General features: G+C 43.7%; 1 protein-coding gene across 5 annotated transcripts in view; it reads right to left on the reverse strand.

Annotated features, from left to right (window-relative positions):
- Positions 1 to 4,235: 4,235 nt before the first annotated feature.
- The window catches only part of ADAD1 (adenosine deaminase domain containing 1), a 97,291-nt gene continuing 87,526 nt past the window's right edge, over positions 4,236 to 14,000 (reverse strand). For all 5 annotated transcript variants that reach the window (XM_068280262.1, XM_068280227.1, XM_068280236.1 and 2 more), the window contains 4 exons: positions 13,571 to 13,800; positions 11,190 to 11,424; positions 10,968 to 11,100; positions 4,236 to 5,519 (listed from right to left, as the gene is read on the reverse strand). In XM_068280262.1, the coding sequence (XP_068136363.1) occupies positions 5,406 to 5,519; positions 10,968 to 11,100; positions 11,190 to 11,424; positions 13,571 to 13,800 (712 nt within the window). In that variant the 3' untranslated portion in view covers positions 4,236 to 5,405. The remainder of the gene's footprint in view (positions 5,520 to 10,967; positions 11,101 to 11,189; positions 11,425 to 13,570; positions 13,801 to 14,000) is intronic.

Genomic DNA, 14,000 nt, shown 5'->3' on the forward strand with positions numbered 1-14,000 from the left:
GGGTTGGCAAAACTGCTTATCGTAAGTATGGGCAAGTTTTGTGTCACAGAGCGGGCAACGCCTCCTCGGCCTTGAAGGGTCAGCAGACTCTGTGCCCTATAATAAAAACACAATAAGAAAACCAAGTGTCACCTGTCTGTCAAAGCAGATAATTGTAAAGCCACACCCTTGTGATCAATGCCAGAACGTGAGGAAAGAAGCTTCCCTACCCCAGTTAGGAGAAAAAAAGGTACTTGTATTGCAGAACATTATACAAATGACCTCAAATAAATCATCATAGATATATGTGAGCCAATAAGCTAGAGAAAAAGGTGTCACTTTAAAACATATTGCTGCAGAGACCACCTTAATAAGAATAAATCATAACCACATAAAAACATAGCTTGCTATTGTTATATCATATTACAGACCTCAGACAGACATAATATGTAAAATCTTAATGTCTATATAGAGACCTCAGATCAGACGCTTAAGTGGCCAGGAAACTGTTTTAATATGACACTAATCAAAAACAGACCTCAGCATAGACGCGGAGCAGGGCGTTAGGCTCATACCGTAAAGGTCCCCAAGCCTTCCGCCACCTTACCTTTCCCGGCTCCTGCTTAGCGTCCATCCTGCTCCGCTCGCAAAACGAAATGCCGAGCAATGCAGGCTTCCGGCGTCTCTTCCCCACGCTTACCGGAAGTGACGTCACGTAAGGGCGGAAGTACGCCAACGAGCGCCGCCATTGAGGGCAAAAACCTTCGCCAGCCCTCCGGAGGCCCAGTCTTCCCCTCGTCACTTCCGGCGCGCCACAGCCTCCGCCACCAGGGAATCATGGACGCCGTACGCGTCCTCGGAACTACCACCACCCGGGCAGCCACGACGCCATGGAGAAGGTAGTAGTGTTTCCCTTCTCCTTCCACAGGACCCCCATCCTCTCCAGGCAGGTCCCCATGCGCCGCCAACCAAGGTCCCCAGCACACCTGGCTAGACGGACCGGCGAGCGACATAGAGTACTCTTTTCCCTGGAACAGGAAACGTCAACTGGTGATGGAGGGATTGGATTTAAATTTATAGAGTGCTCTAATTTGGACGTTTCCTGTTCCTGGGAGGAGCCTATGTCGTCTCATGGTGGACCTGTCCTGGAGGTTACTGGAAAAAATGTGCTGTGCATGCAAGACTGTATTGCAGCTGCTACAGAGAGACTGTGTCCTGTGATCTATAAATAACAGCTTTGTGAATGCAGAAGTGCATGTCTTGCGCTCTGTTTTATTAATGCCATAATAGAATTATCCAGCAGCGTTGAGTATGATAGCTGTACAAAAGCAGACAAACTCAACAACTCTTACTCTTTTGAATATGCTACCAAAGTGTACGATCAAATGACGCTGAATGCAAAGAAAAATGAAATTGAACCACATGTAACATTTGAAAATGTTTTTTTTCTCCAATGCCGAGATAAAACTGAACAAAACTTTAAAAACATGAGTTCAAAACTTATAACATACATTTGTTTTATAAAGAACAAAAATACAAATGCAAATTAAAAAAAATAAGTAATAAAACAAAAACTATCCTGAATGGCCTACCACAGACAACATGATATGGAAAAGTACTTTTATAAGGCTGTATAAACCAGCCATTTACACATGTTATAGAGACATGCTGAGACATTTCCCTGCACAGCAGCAGCACTTGATGCATGTGGTTAGAGAAAACCACTTCCAAACAACTGTACATAGAGCTGGTTAATTCCAAAGGACAAACATAAAGGCACCTCATCTGTAACAATGTATTCCCCAGGCAGAGGTTTGGTGCATAAGCCTTAAAGGATATCCGAAGGGACATGTGACAAGATGAGATAGACACAGTGTTCTCCCCAGGCTCTTTTAGGGCTCTTTCACATCAGACAACGCGAGCAGGAGCCGTTCTCCTGCACGCGTTGTCTGCCTGCGGCGTGTCGTCGGGTATCTGCGGTGCGACGCAATCAGCGGTGGTAGCTGGTAATTAAACCCGACGGAAAACACCAGCTTGAGGGTGCGTTGGAGGAAAAGCTGCGCCCGGGTGCGTCAGAACCACAACGCATCGAAACGCAGCGTCGAGTGTGAAAGGTAAAATGAAAGTCTATGGACTTTCATCTTACCTTGGTTAACGCAAACGGCTGCCGTTTGCGTTAACGCACAAAGTCTGCCCTTATGTGAAAGAGCCCTTAGCCGGGTGCTCCACCCGGCTAGATTTGGTGACCACCCGGCTGTCATCGGCTCACCTCCTCACCTTCTCCTATGCTGTAAGCAGAGTTGCCCTGCATTTTCATCTCGCCCCACCCGGCTGCTTTTTCATGCCACCCGGCTGGAAAAAAATTCTGGGGAGAACACTGTAGACATGTGTATATACAGTGCCTAGCACACAAATAACTATGCTGTTCCTTTTTTTCTTTTGTCACACTGGGTCACACTGTAGTCCCTTCCTGTCTGAGTCAGGACAGTCAGCCACTTACATACCTGATATTTAACTCTTTCAGGCAGAGAAAGAAAAAAAGGAACACAGCATAGTTATTTGTGTGCTAGGCACTGTACACACACATGTTTTAAATGGTAGGTTTATGGTACCTGCATGTAGCTTCAACATTTAAATTATTTCGGTTTTGGTTTAACAATGTAATGAGGAACTGTCACGAAAATCTTAAAATTTAAAAACGCATACAAATATGAAGTACATTTTTCCCCAGAGTAAAATGAGCCATAACTTTTCTCCTATGTTCCTGTCACTTACAGTAAGTAGTAGAAATCTGACATTACCGACAGATTTTGGACTAGCCCATCTTCTCGAAGGGGGGCTCTCAGGGGTTTCTCTATTTTTAAAAGCACTTAGTGAATGGCAGTTGCTCCATCCAACTGCCAAAATAGTGTGCAGCGAGCAGGGAGGCTGGCTAGCATCTTTATGTAAATCTTTTTCAGGGAATGTCTTTATAAAGAATAAAGGCCATGCTGAAAATCCCCTATGGAGAGATGGACTAGCCCAAAACCTGTCGCTTCTGTCAGATTTCTACTACCTACTGTATGTGACAGCAACATAGGAGAAAAGTAATGTATGGCTCACTTTACTCGGGAAGAAATGTACTTATTTGTTTGAGTTTTAAATTTTAAGATTTTCGCGACAGTTCCTCTTTAAAGGACTTCCGAGGCCAAAATCCGCCCCCAAAACGTACCAGGCGGAACGGCACGTAGGGCGCGGACGGCATCCTCCGTGCCTTACAAAGTCATGCAGGTAGTTAACTTTTTTTTATGTTTTGGGGGCAGATTTTGGCCTCGGAAGTCCTTTAAGGACCAAGGTGATTGAAATCTGGCTGCCAGGGCGTAGATTTTAATCAGCCACTGCTGTGCGCATCCGCCGCTTTCGTCACTCCCGCTGTACTCGCTGCTGTCTCCCCGCAGCTCACTTGCTCTGCCTGTCTCTATGACGGCAGAGCCCTGTGAGCCGGTCAGGAGCAGATTTCATTGGCTCCTGGCCGTGTCCATCAATGTAAGCAACTCCCAATGGCTTATATTTATACACACAATCAGGAGCCAATGAAGAGACGACAGAGTGGGTGTCCTGAGGATCCCGGCGTGCATGGCGGTTGGGAAAGGTATATGCGGCGGTTCGTCGGTATTCCGTTATTATTGTACCAGCGGTCTCTAGTCCTTAAGGGGGCAGAGACCACTGGTACTTAAGTGGTTAATAAACATTTGTGTGCAAACCACAACAAAAGCCCAGCAGCCAAAAGCCTCTCTTGTCCCACTTCTGTTATAGGCCCGATTCCCATGCTAATAGTTCTGGGGTGTCAATCACATAAAAAGGCCAAAATCTAAAACAGTCTAAGTCTCGAGCCAAATTGTTTATAAAGATTTATCATTTACTAAACAGCCTAAAACGAAGTGGCTTAACTAAAGCAGCCCACTCCTCCCTCTTCTGCAGAGTAACACAGTAGAAGAGTTTAATATTTAGCTGCTCCAGTGCTGTTTTGGGTCTCCTCTAATCTTCCGGACAGCCACACGCTCGATGCTGCATACCTCCGGCTACTGTGGTTTGTCACGTGATCGGGAGAAGAAAGTGTGGAAGCACAGAGCATGTGACTGCTAGGAAGATCAGTAGGGACATGGTGCATTGCTAGAGCAGGTAAATATGACAGTACTGCTGCCCTACTCTGCTACATGGTGTGGAGGAAGGAGTGGGTCTTACCAGTTACATGGGCGGGGGGGGGGGGGGGGGGGGGTGGAGGGGGTTTGGATCCAAGAAGGGAGTCCCATGCTAATCTTGGGGGGGGGGGGGGGGAGGGTCCCGTTGGTTATTATTGCACCTGCCTCCAACCGACAAAATTTCAATCAGAAACACTGTCACCGGTGTGTGCTCCTCCTGACAGGAAGGCTGTGCTCTGTCTTTGCTTTGCTGCTTACAATCAGACATTGGAAGCTCTCAAAGAGTCACATAAAATGGCAAGGAGGGCCACATTTGGCCTGCAGGCCTTGAGTATGATACCTGTACACTAGATGTTCCAGGCCAAGATCAGGTGCCTTTATTCCAAGAATTGAACGAATGAGGCTTGCTAGATACCATTCAGAGTCCTGAACAATATGCTAGTTCCTTCCACAATTGCCCGTCCCTTTCTGCCTCCAGACTCTCACACTGAGTGATCACCAGCAATATTCAAGAGGTACAAATGGGCGAAGTCACATTGCTCATCGTTGACCTGATTGGAGTCCCACTCATGAGCATCACAAAAAAAAAAAAAAAAAAAAGAAATGAAAGAAAAAAAACCTCTCCATTTAGGACACAAATAGTAACAACACACTGACAAGTTTCCACACCTCACAGGTATGTTAAACTGACTAAAATATTAAAGGATTTGCTGGGTTTTAACAAACAACAAAAGGCAAGGCCTGCTATTTCAGTACTGGAATGTAACTTATGCCATGTGAAAAGGTTAATTTATGAATTAAAGCATTCAATTACCTATAAGTATTTGTAACATTATGTTAAACTGTAAACCACACGATACATGTGTAATGTACATTCAAGAACAGACCAAGGAAAGAATAGTCCCTCTCAAAATAATGTTACAAATCTAATAAATCCAAAATGTTTTCACCACCAAAGGCCCTTACAAATTCTGCAACATGTGGTACCAAGCAATGCATTGTGCCATGAATTGCTATACTGATACTATATTGAAAAAAACGCACCAAAGCACAGTTGACAAAGAAACGTACTTCTGCCTCACTACATCACAATCCCATCATTGGTGCTCATGAGTAGAAATGTTGTGAAGGGTCTTTGTGCTATCTGCATTTCAGCAATGCAAAGAAACATATCGTAGCAAATTGACTGAAGACACTATACAAAAGTAAACATCTAACATTACTAGAAAACTGCTCATTGAGGAGTTATGTTGTAAAGGCTTCAATAATGTCTGGCTTCGTAATCCAAGAACCGTAGTTCTGCTCCTTCATATACAACTTCATTAAGGACTTGGCATCTTGGTACAACACTGCAAGTGCCTAAAGGAGAAATATTCAGAACTGAATTTTACAGTTTACATCACATTGGAATGGGCAAAAACTTGCAAGTACTGTAATCTCCCCTAATAGTAAACTTCAAGGAACCTGGACAAGTACCGTATTTTTGGACCATAAGACACACCTAGGTTTAGAGGGCAAAAACCAGGGGGCATTATGATTTTGCACACTCCCCACAGATGCCTTACAGAGACGGGGAAAGAAGAGGACAGCCACAGGGACCGCATTACTGCGGGAATTCCTACGTGGGGGACACCTAGCACCAAGCAGAATTCAGACAATAAGACGCAGGCACTTTTTACCCCCATGTTTGGGGGAGAAAAAGCGTGTTATGGTCTAAAAAATATGGTAGTTTACCATTTCAGAACTTTACTATATAACAATTGGTCATACATTGTATATGCATGGTCGGGACCTGGGGACTAAATTTTACTACAGCCAGAGGTTTACTATAACAAGATCTTACTGTATTTTTAAACACCCACACTGAACCTGACAAAAGGTGGAACTTTAGTAAAGGAGATTTGCAGTAAAGTACAGTCAAATTCAACAATTATCCATTCAGGTGCACATCTTTAATGGGGAACTGAAGTCAGAGGTATACGGAGGCTGCCATATTTATTTCCTTTTAATCAATACCAGTTGACTGGCAGCCCTGCTGGTCTATTTCTCTGCAGTAGTATCTGAACACCACCAGAAACAAGCATGCAGCTAGTCTTGTCAGATCTGACTTTAAAGTCTAAAACACCTAATCTGCTGCATGCTTTTTCAGGGGTTAGGGCTAATAGTATTAGAGGCAGAGGATCAGTAGGGCTGCCAGGCAACTGGTGTTGCTTAAGGCTGGTTTCACAGTGGGACGTTAAAGTCCCATGTTACAGCAGCCAGTAACGCAGCCTAACTCACAGCACTGTAAAATCAATGTGCTGTTTCACAGTGCCCACGTTGCGTTACTATGTAACGCAGCATGTTTAAACAAAGTGCTGCATGCTGTACATTATACTGGGCTAAGCCACGTTGGACTATTTGCACATGCTCAGTAATGTTGGAGGAGGAGGTCTCCCCTCCTCCTCTGCGGCCAGCCACATGGCTAATTAATATTCACTGCACTGAGGAGACTCGTGGTGGGATCGTAGTGTTGTCCGGATCATGAACGAATCGTTCATTTGATCCGGATCTTTTTTGTGAGTCGAATCATCCGGATCACCACAATGAAAGATTCGGTTCACAGTGGATGTCTGTCTGGAAGAAACAGGAACATACAGAATGTACAGTGAAAGAATGACAGGAAAGTCCTGTCTTGCTAATCATTTCACCCAGTCTGCTTCCCTAGTAAAATGATTCAAATGATTCGGTTCAAAGATCCGGATCTTTTCAATGATCCGATTCAAATGATCAGAATCCTTAAAAAGATCCAGACTTCCTATCACTAACCTGGAGTGGCTGCTTTGAGAGCTGCATAACGCAGCTCAATCTGACGTCCAACTTCAACACCGCCATGCGTTGCGTTAGGGGCACGTTATGCGACCATAACCAGTCTTGGTGGGAAAGTAGCCTAAAAGGAAATAAACATGGCAGCCTCCATATACCTCTCTCTTCAGTTGTCCTAAACAGTATGTATAAAATATGCAGTGACAGAAGGCCCTCCCACTCTGGGTCCTACTGTGCTTCCCATTCTCCCCCCAGTGTCTTCGTTCCCCACAGGCTCCCCCGTTTGCAGTCCATGGCCATTGACTGCTCTCTTCCACATTGGTTGGCCTTCGGCAGTCTTCGGAAGCACTTGGGCTTCTAAAGATAGGTTGCTCCGTACTGCGCATGCCCAAGTGCCCCCTCTATTGCACCTGCGCAGTACAGAGCAACTGGTCTTCGGAATCCCTTGGGCTTCTAAAGATAGGTTGCTCCAGCCTGAGTGCTTCCGATGATTGGCAAAGACTCCAGCGGCTGTAGATTCAAACGGAGGAGCCTGCAGAGGAACGAGTGACCAAAAAGGTGTGCAGGACAGCACCCCAGTGATGCAGGGGACCAGCGTGCAGCGGATCTACCCGTGTACCTCCTGGGTATATCATACAACTCCTCCAAGACGATCCGGCACAGCTTTTATCAGAAATTGCTTTGTTGGATCATAAAAAGACAGACAATTGAAGCTGCAAAGTGGCCACGGTTTCGGACCATCACAGCAATTTGAACAAATGCAGACATGCAATTTATATAGTCACCACCACAATGGTACAAACAATCATACCAACAGTATGTAAATGACCAGACCTGATGTGAAACTGCAGGGCCTGCAGTCACACATATACATATATATATATATATATATATATATATATATACACACACACACATATATAAAGAGAAGAAAAGACCCCCCAGGCAGTACTCCTCCCCCAAACCCCAAGGGCAGACAAGTTGACATTTACCATACAAAATTGAGGTCATATTCCCTATTTAACCCACTACATTTAATCGTCCATAGTTCCCGTATCCAACGTGCCTCCGTCTTTAACAGTTCTCTTCCCCTATCACCCCCTAAACTCCAGAGGCACCCCGAGGCATTCTAATACTTGAACTCGAAGCTGGCTTACATCATGTCTAAACTGAACAAAATGCTCTGAAACAGCGTGATCCATGCTTTTGCCCCCAATATTAGATTTGTGTTTAGAAACACGTTCCTTTGATTCTTGCGTGGTGTTCCCTAAGTAACAGCTGCCACATGGACATTTCAACATATAAAACTACGTAACGTGAACAACATGAGAAATGTCCTTTTATAGCGTATCTTTTACCCGAAGTCGGGTGAGAAAAAGAATCACCCCTAATTATGACACATCTGGCAGCTGAGACAGGGGAATGTACCACACACTCACGGTACCTGAACTCTGGATCCATACAAGGTCACAGTGTACCAGCCTAGATCTTAAAGATGGTATGCTGATCACCTGATGTTGTGGGTGGAAGCTATAAAAAAATGTAGCACAGAATTCCTATCTGTTTCCTTAACGAATAGGTCTGTGCTGAGCTTCCCATCCCGCTTGTAGACAAGTGTCCAAAAATGAAACCCTCGCCAGATCCGTCTTTTTATGATCCAATAAAGCAATTTCTGATAAAAGAGCTGTGCCGGATCGTCTTGGAGGAGTTGCAGAGGAATTAGGACACCGGGAAGGCTCTATAGGACCCAGAGCCTTCCCTCTCCTTAGGTTAATATCTGTTTTTGCTTGTAAATCCACCGAGTGAGTGAGTGAGTGAGTGTGAGAGTGAGAGTGAGAGTGAGAGTGAGAGTGAGAGAGAGAGAGAGAGAGAGAGAGTGTGTGTGTGTGTGTGTGTGTGTGTGTGTGTGTGTGTGTGTATTTACATTTTTTTTTCCTTCATTAAGGGGCTTTTACCAGCCGCAGAAAAATCCCAGCCATGTGAGCGGGAGCAAGGACGTGCGGAGCCCGGGTAGCACAGGTGCAGTGGCTGGGGGCATTAAAGTTGCCAAAACCGGAAGGGAGCCACGGTGGGGGGACCGGATGATAGTTTTGTTCCGACCCGGGCAGGACAAGGGGGCGGTAGAAGTTTCAAGTAAGTTAAACACACTTTTTTTCTTAAATAGCTTACATGTGTCCTTTAAGACTCAATCTGTGTAATCAAAGACTACTACAGAGTGGGTTATACGCCAGGAGAGAAACATTAAACTCCCACATTATATTCAAATTCACATTCATATGCAAATTTTTGCTTTCTCTGGAAACCTGGATGTGAATTTTTGCACACAAACGAAATTTTATGGAAAAAAAAAAAACACAAAAAAATAAAATAAAAACACAACACCACACACTGGAAAAACTGCACATTTTCTGCCAAAAAGCGGAAGAGTGAGGAAATTGTGGCCTGGCAGAAAGGAAAACAATTATTCTTTGACATGATTTTGTGGTTGAAACTTATTATACTCAAAATGTATCCTAGACTTTTGCTTAACACATTTTGGTAAATTATAGGCAAAAAAAAATTCATGAAAATGAATTGCACAGAAATCTAGAAATCTTCATGTACAGATATCCTGCCAAAATAGAACACCTGTGCGGTTGATTATCTGCACTCAACCACTCACAGGAAGCTGGAACAGGTGAGGTACAACCTGCAACAAGATCACAATGGCTGCTGATACACACAGACAAGAGGATATACTCATCCTCTGAATGCCCAGAATTTAAATTGGAAAGTAGGTGCTGAGGGAGGAGTGGTCAATTTACATACACCGATCCTCTCATTTACACCACATTTCCATTTTAAATCCTGGGCCCTCAAAAGGATGAGCATAGCTTCTCTGGTTTGCAAATCAGCAACCATTGTGATCTGGTTGCAGGCTGTAGCTCTCCTGTGCCAGTGCAGCCCATTTATATAATGGTGCGAGTAGCACAGTTTGTCACTCCCAGGAGAATGTAGACCAATTTATGTGCATGAGTTTCCTAAAATGCTAGAACTAGGCAGGTCTCAGCGTGAATCTCAGGTTCTTGCACGTTAAATATGTGCTTGCTTGCTGACTGGTGTGGGGAGAATAGGGACGCTTTTCGACTTGAGTGCCATCTTGTAATGTGTTTTAGTGCCGACAGTTAATGATTGTATTGACCACTCTCCTCATCACCTCCTTTCCCATTTACATCCTAGGCCCTCAGAAGGATGAGTATAGATACTTTTGTTCATACACCAGAAGATCTGGATACAATCCAGGCCCACTAAACAGGAAAGATGGTCTGCATAGCTCCACTCATTCTGGCGTGATAAACTATGAGTGTTTTATTTCAGAATAGGTGCAGTGATCAGACAATTACTGTGGGTTATCAGTACAGCAAATACTGTACTTGCATCAATAAGTCTGTACTGCTGGTCAGTTACTTTTATAATTACAGGAAATGCCTCATTTTTCCGCGTTTTCACAAGGAAAAAAAAAAAATCACTGGACAGTGCAGCGATTTCTCCGCTATCGCGTTTAGCGCTTCTATAGCACTGAAATGCGATCGCTGGGAAACTGCCTACAAAATGATGCAGGCTATGCGTTCGCGTTTTTGGGTGATTTGCGGCAATTAGCGCAAATCGCCCAAGTAAGAACGGGCCCATAGGGTTTTGTTACACTAGCGCTTTTAAAAGCGCTAGGCGTTTTGCCTAAATCGCCTGGCAAAACGCTCTAGTGTGAATGGGGCCTAAGGGCCTGTTTCCATTACACGCAGATTGGATGCAGAAAAACAGACTCCGTTGAATGCCTATGGAAAAATCTGTTTTAGAAAAACTGCGGTTAGTGGAAACAGGCCCATAGGCATTCATTGGAGTCAGCTTCTCTGCACTCATTCTGCATCCAATTTGCATGTAGTGGAAACAGACCCTTAGCATATTTTTAGGTTTGCACTTTCTGATACAGTTAAACTGTTAAACATAAAAAAAAGGAATATTTACCTTTGCCTGAAGATATGTCAGGCCACTGTCAACATCCTCTCTTTTGGCTTCCTTTACAAGTAAATTAAAACGACTCAACATTGCAGCTTTGCAAAGACGACTTGCCATAGATCGTCCACTTTTAAATGGAGAGCTGCATGACAGTACGGCAAAGTTATCCATTAGAGTGCTGTCAGTGCAACACTTTTATTCATATAAGGAGCGTGTGTAAACATAACCTACCTTTCAGATATTTTGCCTACCAAGGCATCTACAATTTCCAGCGCACCATCTCCTTTAGACCAGTTCACACTTGAGCGATTTGCAGTTGGAGTCTGAACTGGATGGGCTGCTGTGACAATGCTGATGTAAGGTTTGTTCACTAGATAAAACATTGGCAATCTGGAAGTAAGCGAATCGTCAATTCTTTGCTTTACAGCAATTTCAAGTGCTCTAGCATCTGTACAATTTCCATTGCCTGAAAAGAAAATACATTTGGTGAACTGTTTTATATGAGTGAGACAATGGCTTCGATTCATAAAAAGCAGTGCGATAAAAAAAATCTTGGCGGGAAAATACCGCACTCTGTATTTTCCCGGTCTGTGTGCTAATTCATAAAGATTTCCCAAGCTGCCCTTGGAGGTCGGTAAATTACCGCAGCCCATTGAGCGGTAGAGTAGAGCAGTGTCTGGATTCTCTCTTTGCCCTGCAGAAATGACTCGCACAGACGGCTCTCTGCACAAATGACTCAGACAGATGACTCACACAGTCTTTCCCTGCCTGCTCAAATGACTCACAGAAGGCTCTCTGGCTCTCTCCACAGATGACTCAGACTTCGGCTCTCTGCACTTTGCATTCATCAGAGCTGTCGGTAACTTGTTAACGCCTCACTAGGTGTCGGTAACTACCGCCAGGCTTACCGCTTGTTGAACGCTTTATGAATTGGCATTTGCTGACAATTTACTGACGTGTGGGCGGTAACTACAGCCAAGTCGGTAATTTATCTCCCTGGTCGGTAATGTCAGCTTCTCATGCGGTAACAGCCTTTATGAATTGACACTTTGCTAAGTGGTCGGGAAAGTCTGCGGTTTTCAGCATTACCGCATGAGGTAATGCTTTATGAATTGAGGCCAATGCCTCAATTCAAACAGAAATTCTAAAATGATAATGGGCACATAAAGAATGCTGGAAGCAATATTTAATAACCTAATTTACTATTGCCTTAGGAAAGTGAAAAGTGCTGGTGCATCTGTAGTCATGATTACCAATCAGCTGAAGGTGTTCCTGCCAAATGTCACAATTGATCATGGTAAAACAATAGCGTACATTTACTATAGACGCGAGCTGCCAATAGTATTAATATCAGCAATTTTATATTATTGATATTATACTATTGTTAACATAATGCTCATGTCAAACTCCTCTCCTAATATTAAAACAAACTGTTGGAGGTGCTGTTAGCCACTGCATGCGGCACGGAAGCTACAGCATGCAGGCCACGTGGAATTAACAACTTTAGAGAGCTTTGAGGGCACCAGAAATGGCTTGATGGGCCAGACTTTGGACATGCCTGCAGTAGGTGGATTAACGTTGGGAGAAAAAAACAAAGTATAAAACAGGAGCTGATCTGGTGCAGTAGGTCTATCAATTATAGAATGCAATTAGGTCCATGAATATTTGGCCAGAGACATTTTTTTTCTAATTTTGGTTCTGTACGTTACCACAATGCATTTTAAATGTAACAACTTGGATGCAATTGAAATGCAGACTTTCAGCTTTAATTCAGTGGGGCTAATAAAATTATGTGAGGAAACTGAAGCAATTTCATCAATCCCCTCATTTCTGGGGGTCAAAAGTAATTCAATAAAAAAAAAAGTAACCAGCCAGAGGGGAGACTGGGGATAGATAGGATAGGTTTTGTACTTGATGCCTCAGTGTCCTCAGTCTCCAGTCATCCCAATTAAAAGGTCCGCGTCCCAGCTGAGCCGCACACTATAACGCATGCGCTGTCCTGGCCTCGCACCTCCTCAATTAAACTCCTGTGACTGGGAGCAGGAAAAGTGCAGGAACAGTAACGCAGACACTAGGATGACAATGGAACCTCAAAATTATGGAGTGCTGGAAGAAGCCCCAAGTAAGTTAAAAAAGTAAATCCCTCCACCCAGTAATTCCTACACTCCGTTTAAGAGTGCACGCCTTCCCGTTACATGATGGGTACTGCACGAGTGACCAGCAATTATGCATCAAGAGGAGGTCGGAGTAGTTACATAAATCCTGGAGCATCAAGATCAGTGTTGACAGGAGTTATATTGGCCACAGTTAATGCTAGATATATAAAGTAGTAGAAATGGGCAGCAAGATGCAAATCAACCTAAACTATACAGGATTATGAAAATTCTGCATGCAAATGTATGCAACTTTAAAAAGGGTAAATGCAATTTCCCCTTGGCAGGATTGAATGGTCCATTTTGAATTTGCATAATCCTGTATGAACCATTTACAGTTCATTGACCTTCCCTTTAAAATAGTTACTCTTTCCATTAATTTTAAGGATTACCACAGAAACGAAAATGTACCAACACAATTATTCTGACCTCATGAACTCCAACTTAGTATCAACTTACCCACAAGAATGGTGCCAATGTACACTGGCTGTATAAAATTGCTCAGAAGTGCGCCTTGAACTCCCAGGACCTGCCATTTTGTTAGCTTATCAGCAGCAGACATACTACTCATGTGATTAGTGAAGTCAAGTAGAGGGTTACCAACATAGTAACATTTGCCTTCCACTGATATATGAAGACTCAGCTTTTCATTTGTTTCAACCGCAGAAAGAGACTGGGGATTTAGTCCACTAAAATTAAGAACACATTGAAAACATTTTATGAAAATAAATACATACAGATTTGCATTATTTGCATTATGCATGTGAACACTAAAAACTTATTTTCACTAATAGGAGGGGAAGATAACCTTAACCACTTGAGGACCCACCCTTTACCAGGTCCTTTACCAGGACCAGCGCTGTTTTAGCTGATCTGTGCTGGGTGGGCT

The sequence above is a fragment of the Hyperolius riggenbachi genome, chromosome 1, assembly GCF_040937935.1.
Source record: "Hyperolius riggenbachi isolate aHypRig1 chromosome 1, aHypRig1.pri, whole genome shotgun sequence".
Classification (NCBI taxonomy): domain Eukaryota; kingdom Metazoa; phylum Chordata; class Amphibia; order Anura; family Hyperoliidae; genus Hyperolius; species Hyperolius riggenbachi.